Source organism: Magnolia sinica, chromosome 12 (assembly GCF_029962835.1).
Source record: "Magnolia sinica isolate HGM2019 chromosome 12, MsV1, whole genome shotgun sequence".
NCBI classification, from domain to species: Eukaryota; Viridiplantae; Streptophyta; class Magnoliopsida; order Magnoliales; family Magnoliaceae; genus Magnolia; species Magnolia sinica.
Window position 1 is genome coordinate 74008646 of NC_080584.1, and position 17700 is coordinate 74026345.

Below are 17700 nucleotides of genomic sequence, written 5' to 3' on the forward strand. Positions count from 1 at the left end.
AGGAATGGTGTTTGATAAGTGGTCCGGTTGGTCACAACGGTAACAATTGTTCGACCTTGGTCAATTGTAAGGATTTGAAATCCTTCACGGGCTCATTGTTGTGGGTGCTACACGTTAAGGCCTAGATGAGCCGCTCCCCGTATCATGGTCTGCGGTTGTAGGAGTTTAATGACATTCTCTTATTGGTTCTTTTCCCCGTGCCAGCATTAGATCCTGCGTGGGACCCGTCATGGGAGGTTGAGTTAAAGGATAAGGCTGAGCATGAACTCTTGCAAGTTGCATTTTTGTTCTACCTGCCAATTGAATTGCTTCATCCATGGTCTCGACTGGGTGCATCTGAACTCTATCCTGAATTGCCGATCGTAACCCACATATAAATCGTGCTACCTTCTGTGATTCAGATTATGACAGATCGTTTCGTATTGCCAACCACTGGAATTCTTCAGTGTAATCTAGGACGGTTCGATTTCTCTATCAACAATTTTGGTGTTGTTGGAACAATACTTACTCGTAATCATTAGGGAGGAATCGTGATCGAAGAAGGCGTCTCATCCATGGCCATGATAATATGGGCACCTTGTTCCATCGGGCACGTGAGAGTTGTAATTGCTCCCACCATGCAGAAGTGCCAAATTTTAATTTAAACGCTACTAATTCACCTTTTTATGCTTTAGCACGTCCGTGTAATCAAAATATTTTTCTATTTCGGCTAGCTAGTTAAGAAAATCTTCTATGCATAATAAACCATTAAAACTAGAAAGTTTGACCTTACTTCAATAGTCTCTTTCAACACGATTTAAATGATCGCCTCTATGGATTAGTTGTCGGGCAAAGTTTTTATTAAGTTCTTCGTTGCTAGAGCTCGAATTATCTAGTGTAGCCTTACGATTTACCACTGGAAGTGCTCTACGGAAATCGAGGTTGTGCCGTACAGCAACCACAGATAATGGAGCATCACTTAGGACTCGGGGCAGAAGTAATGCATCCACAAGATCATCAAGGGTTGCCTGCAGCCCTTGCATAGTTAAGTGACTCTCCCGGTGGAAAGCGTCCATTCTTTCCGAAAGATAATGAATTCATATATCACCGTCCACATGATTTTGGTTCATACCTTCATTGTTTGCCATCGGCCCAAGGGGAATCCTCGCTTTGATACCAATTGATGTAGGGATGAACGTGTTGAGATCGATCACTGTCTTCCTCAAGGATAACTACTCCGAATCCACGGAGCTTCTTTAGACTCCTCACAGGGACTTCTCAAATCAACAAGAAAAAGGGAAGAAAAATAAAAATAAATTTTATAAAATTTGTAATTTGATTGATGAATCAAATAAACGAGTCTACAACCTTTAAATAGGGATACTAAGCCTTGGAAGAAGTTTTGGAATTAAACTACAACTAAAACTCCAAGAAATCATGACTTATTATAAATAGTAAACTTACTATTTATAAACAATCGTGATGCCTATTAGTGCGCATGGTTTTCAACCAAAAATAGTAAGTGTCCTATTTAGCCAAACCATGATGTTCTCTTAATTATTTTAAGAACTTTTCATGTTGGGCGCAACTCCTAAAGCCCAACAGATGAAGAATTATACTGAAACTAAAACTTACTAAAAATAGTAAAAATGAAAATAAAACGGGACTGTCGATCTGATGGTATTTTGCAAATTCGGTGTGGGTAAATCGTTATAGCAGGGTTGGGTGGCTAAAGTAGCTCGTCTACCCCAAAATCATATATGGTATGTCCGATAGCTCATTCCGGTTTGCGAGATGTTTGTTTTAAGTTCTGATAGTCCGAATCACCTCCGCTACTGATTGGGCCTTTTCTGATCCATCTTGATCATGAAACTGTCAGCGACCCTCTCTACATCAATCTCTAATGGTGAAAGGTACGCAAAACTTTCACTCAAAACTCCTCGATACTACCAGACCCAGATTCCTAGCCTGACTTTGGCATCGGAGGGTCCCCTCCTCTAGCCAGGGTCTCCTTTGTCTTCTTCCTGTGTAGGTACTTGAATGTCTAATAAGGGTGGACTAGATTTTTGCATCAACATTTTGGCGGCATACATGGAAACGACATCAAAGTCGTTCCTGCTTTACCGGAAAACCACAATGACGAAAGGAAAGAAGAAAGCTCTTGTTACCATTGCTGCAGCCATCCCAGCTCTTCTTGAATCATCAGAGTAGCAGGGTGTCTAGCCCTATCAGCAGTAGGCCGACTCTACTCCCGGATCGCCCGCTCTTCGATCCAGCACCCAAGGCAGTTAATTAGTCTCCTTGAAGAACTGAGTCGAAACCCTGAATAAAAATATGGATCGACTCATGGAACTCTTGAATATACAGAATTCGCCCCTCGGCTAAGATGTAGAGGAGGGTGTTAGCACTGCACCACTTCAAGCACCAATCAACTTGTAGAGAAATAAGCAACCTCCTAAGCTGCTAACTCGAGCTCTTTCCCACACTTTAGTAGTAGCCACACTCACAGACTCTAACCTGCGCCCCGCGCTAAAGAGGAAGCGGAAAGGTTGAGCTCTAAGTCCTAAAGAGAGGGGGGGGGGGGAGGTGAATAGGATTATGCCAAATTAAAAAAATAAATAAATGCAGAATACAAAGATATACAAAGATAGATAACACAAATAAAAGTAACCTCAAATGCACAAGTCTTAAGAGGTTGATACAAACTGAGTTCTAAAGACAACCTTATACCAAAAGCCAAAGGCTTATGGTAAGACAACCTTATTAGAATGTTGTTAAGTATCAAAAACTCAAACTTAGAAAGAAGCAAAGGAAATAAACTAAGTTATTGCAACATTCACCACAAGTGCATAAAAGGAAATTACATTATTCAACACAAGTATATAAAGTAAATTACCACATTCCCACACATAAACAGATATTATCATCCACCACAACTCCAAAAATTATAATGGTTCATTTCTATGTACACCAACTGTTAGCAAACAGCCACATAACTACTCCACTCCCAATATCCACACCAACGGGATATTGGCTTTCACTATAAAATAAGATTTTCTAAGGTTCACCTTAAAACCTTCACAATTGTGTCTTTCAAATGGGCTTACACAATTACAAAAACCTCACAATGAGTTTTTCCTAGCTGAATCTCACAAACCAAAATTGTAGAAAATGAAATACTTATCTGAAGATTCTGATGTAGCCCGGTAGAATCAATTTGATGTAGACGTAGATATTCAATATTCAATCTCACAAATGAAAGGGTTCTACGTCTAAATGATTTTTAAATTAAATCAACCTGGGGCTAGCTTGATTTGATTTTGATCTCAAATGGGTAAATCACAATTCCTTTTATATATATATATATATATATATATATATATATATATATATATATATATAAATATATATAATAGAGTTGAATAGAGATCACAAAATCAAATACAAAAAACTATAAATACAATCTAAACTGAATAAGAAATAGCTTCATAATTTGCAGGAACTTATCTCTCAGAGTGATGGCTTGATTAGGCTTAGAATGAATGAAAAACTCTGAGATGCGTCATCTATTTATACGTGAAAATACTGTTCCCTTGACTGGTCTAAGGATCGGTTCGATTGGTTAAAGCATCAACCAATTTTTAAAATTTCTGGTGCGATAAGATAAACTCGTTACTCAACTAGTCGAGTAGCTTGCTTGACTGGTCACGTGGCCTGCTCTACTGGTCGAGCAATGCACTCGACTGGTCGAGTGGGACCAGAAAAGCTTGCTGGACTTTGAGTCGAGTACTGCATGACTGGTCGAGACTGTTCACTCGACTGGTTGAGCAGTGTTCACGACTGGTCGAGACATAACGAAAAATTCTCGAAAATTCTCAACAAATCTTAAACTGGTTGAAAAACATTTTGGACTGGTTGAGCCAGTGCTTAGACTAGTCAAACAAAGGCTAGGACTAGTCGAAGAAAAGCCTATAAACTTATACATTGACCCAATTTCAATATGCAATCAATATGACCTATCCTATGGTCAATTTAGGGTCATCCTTACCTTGTTTGTAAGTTTGAAACATCAATCACTTTCGATTACTTGAAATATATGAGCATTGTTCTTGAAGTCTTGAACTTGAGTTAGACTTAAGGTAGTGATCTTTAACTTTAGCTTGAGCTTCAAACTTCAGTTATAGTACTTGAGCTTGTAGTCTTGTACTTAAGCTTGTAGTTTTGTACTTTGTTAACGTTCTTCAACTTGAATATGTAAAAAAGTTTGACGATGATGTGGACAACTCAAAATGTATGAAGATAATCTTTCCAACTTATCAAAACATGATACAGATTCTAAATGGTTTGGCACAAAAAAATTTGACAAATCCGGGTCCTGGATTTCCAATACAACACTTATAGAAAGAGTTGTGGAAAAGCTCCCGAAGTAGTGGCTAAGAATGAAGGCCCTTGGGAGGCATAGCTCAGGAAAATTCAAGGGCATATCAGCGTCATCAGACAAGCCTACCGTGCCTGAGTGCCGACTTTAGTAGAGGCCATGTTAGGAGAAACTGAATCACCATTCACCAATGACATTATGGCATCTCCACTTCCACTCAGGTTCCGGATGTCGTAGATGACCCCTACTCTAGAACCGCCGATCCGGCCGAGCACCTCGAGTCCTTCAAAGCCTGGATGGAACTTCATAGTGCCTCGAGCCCCGTAATATACCGAACATTCTCCCTGACCTTATCAGGAGTTGATCGGCAATGGTTCAAGCCACTGAAGCCGAGGTCCATCAGTTCCTTCTCGCAACTCAGCAAAGCCTTCCTCACATAGTTCATCGGTGGGAGAGATAGAAGAAAACTATTAGCTCATCTTCTCATGATCAAGCAGAAGGAGGACAAGCTGTTAAGAGACTAAATCCATTTCAACGCCGAAGCTGTGCAGGTCGATGATTATTCCGACCAAATAGCTCTAACCGTCATGGTAGCTAGCCTGAAATAAGGAAAATTTCTCTTCTCTATTGGTAAGAACCCCCCAATTGACTACCCTCACTGACCTACTTAATTGAGCTAAAAAAATATTCAAATACCGAGGAGCTCTTTAGTTCACGAAGAACTACTCAAAGAGGAAATAATTCGACTGAAAATAGGAAGCGAAGGGAAAAAGGGGAGCACTCTGCCATTAACGTCAAAAGAAAGAAAGGAGATGACCAAGACCGATGCTAGTATACCAATCGACATTCAGAAAGTCGCTTCCATCGGTACACTCCCTTGAGCACCAAGTTGGAGTAGGTATTGAAAGAAGCCAAGTTGAGTAAGAAAACCTGACAACCGAGCTGAACCAATTAACCAAGCTCGGTAATAAGACTCATCGGTCAACTCTGACCTCAACATCAAATATTGAGGGACGTATTAACTAGAAGACATGGGGGGGGGGGATCTCGCCCATAGAATGCTGACCACTTGGAGATCTACTACTCCTAAAGACTTAAGAAGTCCTCTGACCATGAGTGCATCGACTGACCGACCTACTCGACAAGGGTGACCTCCCTTTCTAAAAAGGAAAAAGGTGGTCGCAACACCATCATCATACTTTTTATTGTTCAACGATTTCTATAATAAAAGAACTTCCCCAGGTTAGGGGAAAACTTCTTTCAAATTTTGACTATCCAAGTTATAAAATCGACTTCGAGTACTTCCCTTAGTGCAAAGGGAAAAAGTCCTCTACCATGAATTCTACTATGGAAGAGCTTTCCCAGATCGAGAAGAAAATATCTTTTTTTACAATCCGAGTTGTACGAATTACCGAGGACTTTCTTCAGTACAAGGGAAAACAATCCTCTCACCAATTGTCCAACCCTTAGAGAAGAGGTCGGACCATTATTCGATTCTAATACATGGCCTACTGAGGACTTCCCTTAGTGCAAGGGAAAAACAGTTCTCACTAATCATCCGACCCTAAAAGAAGAGGTCGGACCTCTAATTGGTAATGCCACTCGGATCGCACGATCCACAATGAAGATCTCTTAGTGCAAGGGCAGATAAATAAAAAGGTCATTGCAGCTAACCCATCTGTTTGACAATAGCATAATTCCTCCAATAAAATGGAAGAACTCACCCCCAACACTCTTATTCGGCTAAAATGTCCGACCTCACCAAAACCAACTTACTTACTTTCCAAGCCCGCTACGTGAGATCGAAAGTAAGAGGCTTATTGTTATGCGTAAAAATGGACTTGCTAAAGGGAAGAGGTCAGCTCGAACATCTCTGCGGGACACGAGGTTAACCAATATCGGTTATGACCAATGAGCTCCTCAATGGCCAAAAAAGACCTCCTTCGCCGAAGAGAGGTCGGTTACCTACTACGTATAAAGGCATGTCAACAGATTAGCAGGTCGATTATCTACCCAATGATAAGGAGAGGCTTAAAGCTCATCCAAGTATCTAGGTTGGCCAAGACCATCTCAGACTCTTGAGCTCGACCCCCCACAGCATATTTCATCCAAATTCTACTAAAGAAAGGAGCTCGAACTCACTGCCCTAACACAAATTATGAGGGAAAGTTGGCAGGTCAACAATTTACACGGCACAGATAGAAAGGTTAAGGCTTGCCGAAGAGTCCACGTCGGCATACTATCCCCTCGTCAAGTCGGCCTCGGCTTCCTACTGCACGCCACCCTCCGTTCCTATTAATTAGGTCTTATCCAAAAGACCGGCTTGAGATCTCCACCGAAGATCTCGAGGACAACACCAATGTGCTCGAAATACGGATCTTCCTAAATCTTCGCCGAGGATCTTGGGAGATCATCCTGACATATTCGGGACTCGATTCCTGCTACAGCATATCTCTACTAAATAGGGAGATCTCTTCTACATTACCGCCTCTTTTCAACGATAAATAGAAATATCTCTAATAGTGAAAAGTACTCACATAATCTCTTAGCCAAAACCCCTTGATACTATCGGACCCAATTCCTAGCCTGATTTTGTCTCCTTATCTAGGTAGGGTATCCTTTATCTTCTTCCTGTGCAAGTACTTGAAAGTCTAAAAAAAGTGGATCAGATTTTTGCATCAACATTTTTAATTTTCAAAAAACCTAACTTTCAACATTGAATGCATGATCAAGCTGCATCCACGGCACCATCCGATTATTTGCATTCATAGGTGATGATTGTTTACGAGAATGACGTGGTCAGCTAAAAGAAAAAGGGGTGATTATCATCAAATTTCTGTAATGGGTCTCTCAAGTGGCCCTCAGGATTTGATGATCGGACGGTGAGATTTAATGGTGATGCAATGACAAGAGCACGATAGTGCTGTGGCTAGAGCTAGATCCCACTCTGGCAATGGGTTAATGTTCTGACACTAACTAGAGCTAGATCCCAAACCGCTGGCAGTGGGTTAATGTTCGGACACTAAGTCATATCACTATGTTTTGGTAACATGGACTAATTTTGGAGAACCAATGAGAAAGTTTTGGTAACATGGATTAATTTTGGAGAATCCATGCATCTATATGACATCTAACAATATCGTCTTTGGAACTCTTCCATGAAGATATCAATTCCAGAGAAAAGAAACAAAACAGCAAAATAGCATTGAGAGAGAGAGAGAGAGAGAGAGAGAGAGAGAGAGAGAGAGAGAGAGAGAGAATTTATAGACAAGGGATTCAACTGGGCCAACATATGAATGAATTACAAGCAAATCCATTAGGAATTCTGATTCTAATAGCATCAACAAGACTACATATGTATTACAAGCAAATCCATAAGGAATTTGATTCTAATAGCATCAACACGACTAGTGCAGAAACCATAGTAAAGCCCAATAACTGAATAGCTTCAAATAGTTAATTTTCTAACATGCCATGATATTCACATCTGATGGGGAAAGAAACCCAACATCTCTCATCTCAATTTCCAAGCTGAAAATGAAAAAAGTGGGGTACCCTTCCATCCAACAATCAAGCTTTTCTCATTCATATCAAGATTTACAGGACCACCACAAGCAAACTTCTTAGCTGCCAGCCTAGCCTGAATTTCGACGAACCCAAACCGTCCGAAGGACCTCCACAGATTGATCCCCACATGCATTATCATCCTCTCATCTCCCTCCGTCGCAACAATGCTTCGAATTCCTCGTGATAAGAATTTCCCTTCAAGAGACATCCTGTTAGGATCATTTCGATCCATGCAATCGTTGAGGCAATCAAACCACGCACTGTAGAAGAAGAGCGATTTGATGAAGCTGTTGATAAACGAGCTTGAATTATGTTGATCCCCTTCGACTTCAGTGACCGTCATTGTACATGGTTTGAGTCTCCTTATCACTCTCAGCAGGTTCTCCAAACGATTGGGCTTGATGATCATGGTCCTAAGAATCAATGATGCATAGACTCCGACCACTTCATCAGCCTCTATCTCGAATAGATCTTCGTGGAGATCATTCATGTCGTATACTATGACCATCTTGAAAGTAAATGGTAGTTTCAGTGACTCGGCAAAACTTGCTAGCTGTCGACCCGTCTCGTTCATCCTCTCCTTCGATGTCCCCACTGCACTTATCTTTAGATGCTCGACGGGACATGTGAATCACACCTTGAGAGCCTGCATCAAGATGCTCCATTGCATCCCAACCTTGATTCCAAGATCAATCAAATGGATCCTCTTCGCTGACACCATGTTTTCGATAATGGCCTGAATTTCCACGAACTGTGTCACTACCGGAATTGAGACTAGTTGGTGGCAGGCCAATAGAGCCGGATCGGGACCCATCTGCATTTCTTCTACATCTTCTCCTTCTCCCCATCTAGTTCCATCCGATCCCTTTAACAGAACTCTTCCGGTTTCTCTGTCTATCCTTTCCCGCAATGCATCTGTAAAGTAGTGAACAACTCTCTGGACTGGATTACCAACATTGGAGCCGAGGCGGCTGCAACGCACGAGCAAATTTCTCACTTGATCATACTGCCAGTTGCCAATCTTCTCAGCTGAAGCTAGAAGAAGGTGGGTGAGCTCCACGTCTTCAGTTTCCTCATCTGAGAAACCTGAAAGCATGGAACCCAAGGGGAGCTTAAGCTTTGAGAGACCATCCTCCATTTCGAGTGAGAATTGGATGTAGCGGGCCACAGCGATCCTCATTACATCGTCGGTCGATAATTCTCTACCTCCTTTTGTGGGCTGTGGAGCTTCTTCACTTGACTTGTTCAGATTCTCTCCGCGCAATCGCTTGTACCCGGATATGTAGTTTCTCAAGAGCTGAAAAGCCTTCTTTTTCTTTGGTGTCTTCTCCTGCTTACAGTCTCCTCCAGCATTGGACTTTCCATTTTCTTTATGGATGAATTGGCGTAGAAACCGTATCGATTATCATTTCATCTCTCTGAAATTTTCATAGATGACAGCTGATCGTTGGACATGACCGTTCCTTTCTCTGATGAGTTCTCTTGGTAGACATAGTATTCGCGACCGATGTCATCAATGTCGCACCAATCTGCCATCTGGAAGAAATGGGTCTGTCTCAATTCTCTCATTTCTTCCTCTCAATTCTCTCATTGCAATCGAATGATTATTCGAAAGAGAACACGACATTCACCATCTCAATCAAAATGGAGACCACCCAAGTGCTAGCTCTTAGTTGTATCAGAGGATTTGGATTGTTCACTTTAAATCGTAATCTTGTTATAGTAGTATATAAAATCATCCGACAGAGACAAAAGCGAACGGGCTAACATTAAAATAAAAAAGAAAAGTAGCGAAAGAATCCAATAAGAACATTGAGATCATCACTGAAGTTCTCATTCTCTCTTCAAAATACAAATATTTTCTTATAACAAAAATACTTATATGAATCTTAGTACTGTTTGATGTATGAAATTCTTTTTCAATGTGATAGATCATGTGGTACAGAAGACTGGCTCAGTTCTTCAGTTTGTAAAAGTGGTCTCCATGGTTCGTTGATCCAAGCCATTGATCTGATGGGCGTTGCTTCCAATTGACTATGGTCTGAAATTTTCTTGGATGGGAAGATCCCAGTCTTCCATTGTTTGGTGGTTTATATGTTGATGAATGACTGTAGCTGCATTTACTTTTTCTTAACTGTCTATTTAGGATTGTCCCAGAGAGAAGATTTTGGGACCCATCAGATAAACGGTCCGAAATCCAAGCCATATGATCCACTGATATGATTCCTCCATAAGATATACATCTTGGGTTACAGATCAATTGATTCATCCACAAGGTACTCATAAAGAATGAGGACTGAGAGGATCCTCAATCCAGAAGATTAATCTGATGGGCCCCGCAGTGGATGGAGCACTCCAATGGGACAATCACAACCCTTCATTTGGTAGCGTGAAGATCGATTGTTAGGTAAAGAAATACAGCGGCAGCCGATCGACATTCGACTAAAGAAAATGTGGCGCGAGTAGCTGGGTCGGACGCGGTTTGGCTGGTGACCCCGACATCAGCAAGCTTACTGGTTTCAAATCTCTGTGGGCCCCACAAATATATATGGATTTTATCTATGCCGTCCATCCATTTTTACAGACCAATTTACTACATGAATTTAAAAATGAGGCTGATCCAAAACTTAAGTGGACTACACCACAGGAAACAGTGAGGATTGAATCCTTACCGTTGAAAAATTACTGGGGATCAAGCTGATATTTATGTTTTCCCTTCATCCAGGGTAACGGGACTTTATGAACAGGTTGTATGGAAAATAAACATTTTGGTGGGCCCTAAGAAGCTTTCAACGGTAAGTGTTCAATCCCCACTGTTTCCTGTGGTGTGGTCCACTTGAGCTTTGCAACTGCCTCATTTTTTATCTAATGCCCTAGAACAAGCTGAAAAAAATGAATGGACAGCGTGGATAAAACAAACACATCGTTGTGGGTCCCACAGATCTTCGACATCAGCTAGCAGGATAGTGTTGGGGTGATCACTACAACAAAAAGCGGTATAAACGGCATTTGTGCTACACGTTTATCGGCGCTAACGAAGACCCAACGACGGATATCGTACCATATTAAAAAAAAAAAAAAAACTCTCTCACATCTCTCTCTCTCTCTCTCTCTCTCTCTCGCTCTCGTACCATATTAAAAAAAAAAACTCTTTGACATCTCTCTCTCTCTCTCTCTCTCTCTCTCTCTCTCTCTCTGCAAGTCCACGAATCTCCTATTTCCTACCCGTCTCTCTCTCTCTCTCTCTCTCTGCAACTCCATGACTCTCTCCTTCTCTCTCTCCTCTTTCTCTCTCACGGCTGCTTTGGGATCTCTCCCTAGTATCTAGATCTGCTACTCTCTTGTTTCCTAGGGTTTTGGATATGTTTTCTGCACTCTGCTGCAATTCGATCTTCTGCTGCTGGTGAATCTCAAATTCTCAGGTATGATCTATTTTAGAATACTTGATTAGGAATATGTTTTGTTAAATACAAATCCCTAATTAGGGATTTGAGTTGTAGAATCCATTTTTAGGGATTTGCATTGTCGAATCCATTTTTAGGGATTTGCATGGTCGAATCCCTAATTTAGAAGTGCTTATTACATCTGTAGATTCTCGAATCAGGGTTGTTGATGGTGTTGATCTGATTCACAAGTTCAAAGGTATTAGCTAAAACCTTCATATATATATATATAGAGAGAGAGATAGGGTCTGCATTTTGGAAGATTAGAATGAGAAAATGGTTTTTTTTTTTTCATTTGAATTTGCATTCTCCATACGCACATAGCGCCCTACACATCTGCACGTGGGCACATGCATGAGAGGTCCGGATTCTGCATCCAGTGGACCACACTGATTAGATCGTATTCCAGGGCCCACGATTCTACCCTGAAAATTAGGTTGTTCTGCTCCTCAGGCATCGAAATATAATCAGGGTACTTGATGTTTTTTGGATCTATGATTGTCTCTGTTTTTCCTTTTCATCCCTCTTTTTTATTACTTTGATTGTATTGTGTTTGTTTGTTTGTTTGTTTTTTTTTATTTTTTTATTTTTATTTTTTTGTGCATAAAAGGGCAATACTTGTTTTTGCTCAGAAAAACCAACCATTTCACAGTAGAATATGTATGATGTTCGTCTGAGAAATGGCTAGTTATATATATATATATATATATATATATATATATATATATATATATATATATATATATATAACTGCATTGCAATAAATCAAGCTGATAAAGAAGGAACTGAACAATGTGGAACTGGGCCCCATATCTGCTGCTATGACCTTTAAAATTATTTGGTACACAACTCGAATTTCATGGAATTGCAACTTGGGCTTCCACCATTACTATGAATTAGAATGGTGCCATGCCAATTTGGAAATTCACTCTTTATTTATCTCAATACAATATAATTGAGGATCCAAACATGCCACTGTGGCTACAAATCCATCTGCATCAAAAACTTGTGAGTTTGGGTGTGAAACCATCTGCTTCAGATACTTGTACTATTCAAGATTTTAAGGGGATTAGATAATATGTATTTGGCTCTTGGTTTGTTTAACCTGCATTCTTTTTTGTTCGCCACAGCATGAAATACTCATCCTTCTCAAAGGGGATACGACCTCTAGATATGACCTCTTTACATTAATCTTGTATGTGAACTGTGGCCATGAAAATATGTTGATGCATTTGTGGAGCAGGCATGCCTGGCTAATAAAACATGTGGATGATGTATGTTTTTTTTTTTGTCATTATAGATTCTTTTCAAGTATCATCCTACGAAGAGCTTTGCGGCAAATGACATGTTTGGTTTCTCTGTTCGGACCAGGCAAAGGTAAATTGGCTTTGGGTTTTCTGATTTCTGTACCATTAAAAAGAAAAAAAAGATGCACACATTATGAGTATATTAATGTGTATTTTGTATTGGATTGTACTTGCCTGCAAACAGTATAGTACCTTTCAAAATGTAGCATATCACAATATGGTAGCTTGTATTCTATATATTTCATTCAAATGCCTGTATCTCACTTTTGCTGTCACCTTTTCTAATTTGGGATCTACCTTAACTGTTGTTTGCAAATTCAAAATGCAAGAGGTACTTCCACAACCAGCTGAAGCTGTCAAAGCTTTCCTGGACCATGTATAGGAAGCAACATAAGGAGGTGATATTCATTTTATTTCTCTAATTTTGCTTTAGATGGGCCTTCTTGCTTTTTGTTGTGCTATTTTGTCAAGTGGTTTTGCCCATTGATTGGGTGGTGGAAATTAAACTTTGATGGTTCCTCAATGAGGCAACCTAGCACAATACTAGATTGGAGTCTTAGTACATGATAGAGGCCAAAATTGAATGTTCTTTTCTGGCCTCTGTTTTTTGGTGATGCTTTGGAAGCATTGTTAAAGTTTTCAGCTTCCAACTGCTTCTGTATTCCCATTGGAATTTCAAACTTTGATCATCAATGTGGGAATTCAAATGTGTCAACTTAGTGAGTTCTAGATTTATGCTCATGACAATCATGTTTATAGTAGATTTTAGTCCCTTTCACTTTCATGTTTGTGAAGATTCTCAATTTGAATCAGTCACATGCTGTTATAAATTCTTCAATCATTTAGGAACTGCTATAGGATGAGGGTGGCAAAAGACCAGTGCTCTCATTAACCTTGGAGCTTTCTACATTGTGGGAATTCCAACTGTTGTTCTCTTTGCTCGTCTTCCATTTTGGAGGAAAGGTGAGCTTTCATCTTTCATGGCTACACCCTTCTTGTAAAGGTTTGCTAATTCAATAGACAACAGACATTCCAACACATGAGAATGTGGCATACATGTGCTACATCTAGGCTGTGCATCAGGTAGACCACCCCAATATGATCTTTTGTGGACCTACTATAGTTTGTATCCGTTTTCTCTTCACTAAGTCATTTTATTACATTTTTTTTTTCGTTGCAGGGAGTGTTTAGCAAAGTAAAGTCAGCAGCTATGGTGGATACTCACAATCTCATGTTCAGGTGAGATATGGTTGCCTTGCATGTTTGTGTGAGTATGTGCTGTTAACTTGAAAAAAATAAAGAAGCTTTGTGTTTCATGTGCATGTTTTCATGGGGAATTTTCTTTGAAGATGAGTCCTTGCTTCACCAAATGGGTTGTTGTATATCATCTTTAAAATTTTAAAATCCCATGAAGTACCTTTGGTTTCAATGCAGACACTTCATTGGTGCCAGCAAAGAACTGGAAGTTTATTATGTTTTTTTATTCCTTGTGTTGAAGAGTTGTTATTATGCAGGTAATGCTTATGTTGCATTATCTTGGATGGATGCGTACTATGTTTCCTTATACTTCAATCAGTTGCCCTTGATTATGTTATACCTTCATGTGCAAAGTTAAAGTTTATAATGTGTGGAGCATATTTTAGTAATTATTTTTCTGCTTACAGTGAATATGTTATTTGATGCTTTTTTCAATACCAGTGAATATTCTTTTTGTCCAGATTTCCATCATTATTTAACTGCACAAATGCGGCCAATGGGAAGCTCGTATGGGGCAGTTCCTTGGCAAGAAGTGAGAGTCCCTGGATCCAATTCATCTTTATAGACAATCATCTCTTAGATGAAGATTTTTTTGGTGCATGGTTCAATCTCATCATCTTGAACCTGAAATTGGGTTTTGGAACTTGTAACCAGGGTCTTTTAGCTCCTCTGCATTTTGTTTGCTGATTCTCACTATATTTTAGCTTCTCCTCTTCATTTTTTCCGCTTTCGTGAGACAGATTTCCAGATCTTGCAGACCTTGAACATGTTAACTTACTTGAATTTCACTGTTTTGTTCTTTACATAGTTTCCTGTGGCTCCACATATCCAGGTCTCATCTTTTTGTGCAGGGCAAGAATCTGATATTTTCTTTTCTTTTTGTGCAGGGTGAGAATCTGATATTTTCTGTTTTTACTCTGTATAGGGGAGTAACTGCTGATCAAAGAACTTGGTGTTTTCGCCATTCCTTTGCACAAGCTTTTTACTCTGTTTGCGGGAATCCAGAAAATGCAGAGCAAGATCCTAACCACTGGTTCGTGGACACTTGTTTGTTGAAATAGGACCAACAGGTATTTTCCATTTTCTAACAGCATAACGAATGACCACTAATCCAATCTCCAGATAAATAATCACATAATAGTGAGAAAATCTACATTTTGGAGGACTATTTATTGTACATATTTTGTATCAGATGGGCATTTATTGATTTAAGTCTAGGCCCTTTTTCTTGGAGTCAATCAGCTTGCTATTTGTATTTGCCGCTGTACATGTAGCATTCATGCATTGTGTGAGACATTCATATTTGATATTTAGCTTGTTCTTCAACCACTGTTTTCATTTCTTCATGACAATTAATATGGTTGTCACAAGGTGTTGGAAGGAATTTTCCACGGACTTGTACCTCCCACATGGATCAGATTGGCGGGCCTGTGCTCTTTTTTTTTTTTGTTGCATTAATTCAAAAGGGTCGTTATCCAACTTATATTAAGGCCAGAACATTTGTAAGAATTCACGGCTGATGGATTTTTGCGTAAATTTGAAAGGGCTATGATTCAACTTCCATGTGTCACAGTTCAGGGCCATTCATCAGGTAGTGCACTGTGATAGAGCCACAGTCATCCTAGAAACTTCAACAGTTCAAACTATATGATAGATCATGTTGAGCAGCTGACAATACTGAAGGTGCTTTACTCATATTTTCTATTGTGCAAACTATATGTTCTGTAATTTATCTGTGTTAAGAATTTTGTTGGGCTGTAATTGAAAGAATCCTTCACCAGAAGCTGCACATTTACAACTAGAATGTTAACACATACATAGACGCTTATGCGTAATGATTTTCAATACATAGATGCTTCTGATCATCATACCCGACAGATCAGGTCCTTTGCTTCTGCAGACACATGAGCAGTGGGAGGAAAACTCAAGTCGATCTCCACAATCCTACACATAGATAGTAGTATTATAAGCTCTGTGTAAACTTTGGGAAATGTAGATAGGCAGATGAAGCTTTTCTAACCTTTTGAATGTATCTTCCTGGTTATCGGCTTCGAAAGGTGGGACGCCGTAAAGGAACTCATAGCAGAGGATGCCCAAGGTCCAGTTGTCAACTGTGTAGTCATGTGCTTTGTTTGTTACCATTTCTGGTGCTTGATAATCCAAAGTTCCACACATGGTGAGCCTCTTTGATCTGGATTGCACTGACCATCCAAAATCTGCAATTTTCAGTCGGCCCTGCAGGAGAGGTAATTGATTTATCAGCAGTGGTGGAATTCTTTGGTTTCCCTTCTTTCATGGAAGGTCAGAACAAAACCCAATAGTGGCATTCCTCTATGGTTGAATATCATCGTTGAATGATGATGGAAGTGGGCCCCACCTGCCTCCAGCACCTTTGGAGCCCTATGAAATTTGGTCAAGCATTTGGTGCAGTGCAGTGAGACCCAAATAGAAATTATCAATTTTCTGTTTTTTATTTTTGCCTTTCATCCACAAATAAAAAACAGTTCCCCTCATTTCAAATTTCATCAAGTAGTTGAAAGTTGAAACAGCGAAACACTGATGTTTGGGGCAGTGGGACCCAAATGGCAGTTATCATTTTTTGTTTTCCTTACAAGTTGCAACCCATTGCCATTTTGTTGATTGTCCCAGTGCTTTCTCATATGGCTTTTGGATGTCACCTAATCTCTATTTGTTTTTTGTCATTGCTGTAGAGAATTTTCGAGCACTTTGCAAAGGTAAGCCAACACTGTCTGTCATTTTAAGTGTTAGGTTATTCCTTAAGTTTATGTTACACTGTTGCAGATACTCAGATTTGGACTTCTTTTCTCATTACAAGAAGTTTGTACCGAAAGCATTGTTGATATTGAAAATAGTCAGTTGTAGTCAGGGTTCAAATTATCATTTGAACGCCATACATTGACATTTATGGTCCCTGTTCACTGACATGAACATATAAAACTTCAAAATTCCAGTACCCCAAGCACCTTGCAAAAAATGTGCCCTGGATCCCCCCGAAAATAATCCAAAAAAAGAGAACTGTGAAGAGGTAATTCACAGGACAAGTGCCAACTTGGTATATGCAGAGATCCGGCCCACACATAAGGTGGGAGCCACCCTGGCCCAAAAATATGTTGAACATAGACTGTTCCTCATCTTTTTCTAACCAGTCATTTTTCTCATACATGAGCCACCCAACTTCTTCATGTTTCAACTTTGATTGGCGACTAAAGCTGATCCCAAAAACAGAGATGATGATTATGATTCTGGCGTGTGGCTTGCTAATGTGTGCCAACCTGATTGGTAGGCCAGATCACATTAATGGTAGGCCCATCAGATGAATTGCCCGGATTTCACCACGTTTGGGTGTGTGCTGCAAATAGCCACTTCAGTCTCTCCTGATTAAGAACACCATGCTCTCTCAAAAAGTTGGTTCACCTGATAATATTAATAATTAGCCACTGCTTCCAAGAGAGTGACGATCCTGTGAGGAAGTAGAAACCAGTATGTAGGTTTTATATTTAGTTGCATGGGATTGGCATCTATGCTCCATCCTAGCTGCAAGTTGTAGCAACTATTAGCACTTACAATCTGGAGTGGTAAGGTTGGTAAATGGGAGGCTAACATTGTTCCCATCTCCATGGAAAACAGATAGCAGATTTGTTCTGCTGGAATAGTAGAACAAATCCTTATTTCACCAAACTTCCAAATGGTCTTTAAAGCCGTGATAAACGGAGGGCATCATGTTTATATTGAAACAGCGATAGCAGTG

General features: G+C 39.9%; 2 protein-coding genes across 2 annotated transcripts; both read right to left on the reverse strand.

Moving 5' to 3' along the window:
• Window positions 1-7871: 7871 nt before the first annotated feature.
• Window positions 7872-8498, reverse strand: LOC131220250 (DELLA protein 2-like). The gene has a single exon (XM_058215204.1). It carries the CDS (start codon window positions 8496-8498, stop codon window positions 7872-7874), a length of 627 nt encoding a protein of 208 aa, XP_058071187.1.
• Window positions 8499-8555: 57 nt separating this feature from the next.
• On the reverse strand, window positions 8556-9493 carry LOC131220251 (protein NODULATION SIGNALING PATHWAY 2-like). Its single transcript, XM_058215205.1, has 2 exons — window positions 9383-9493; window positions 8556-9254 (listed from the first exon to the last, which is right to left on the reverse strand). Exons 1-2 carry the CDS (start codon window positions 9491-9493, stop codon window positions 8556-8558), a joined length of 810 nt encoding a protein of 269 aa, XP_058071188.1.
• Between the last annotated feature and the right edge of the window lie 8207 nt (window positions 9494-17700).

What these genes read in the sequence shown, in the direction of transcription:
- LOC131220251 (XM_058215205.1), bottom strand. Translation starts at nt 9,493, where the DNA reads ATGAGAGAATTGAGACAGACCCATTTCTTCCAGATGGCAGATTGGTGC. An exon ending in ACTCATCAGAGAAAGGAACG is followed by an intron (nt 9,255 to 9,382) that starts GTCATGTCCAAC and finishes GACTGTAAGCAG; the next exon opens with GAGAAGACACCAAAGAAAAA.
- LOC131220250 (XM_058215204.1), bottom strand. Translation starts at nt 8,498, where the DNA reads ATGAACGAGACGGGTCGACAGCTAGCAAGTTTTGCCGAGTCACTGAAA.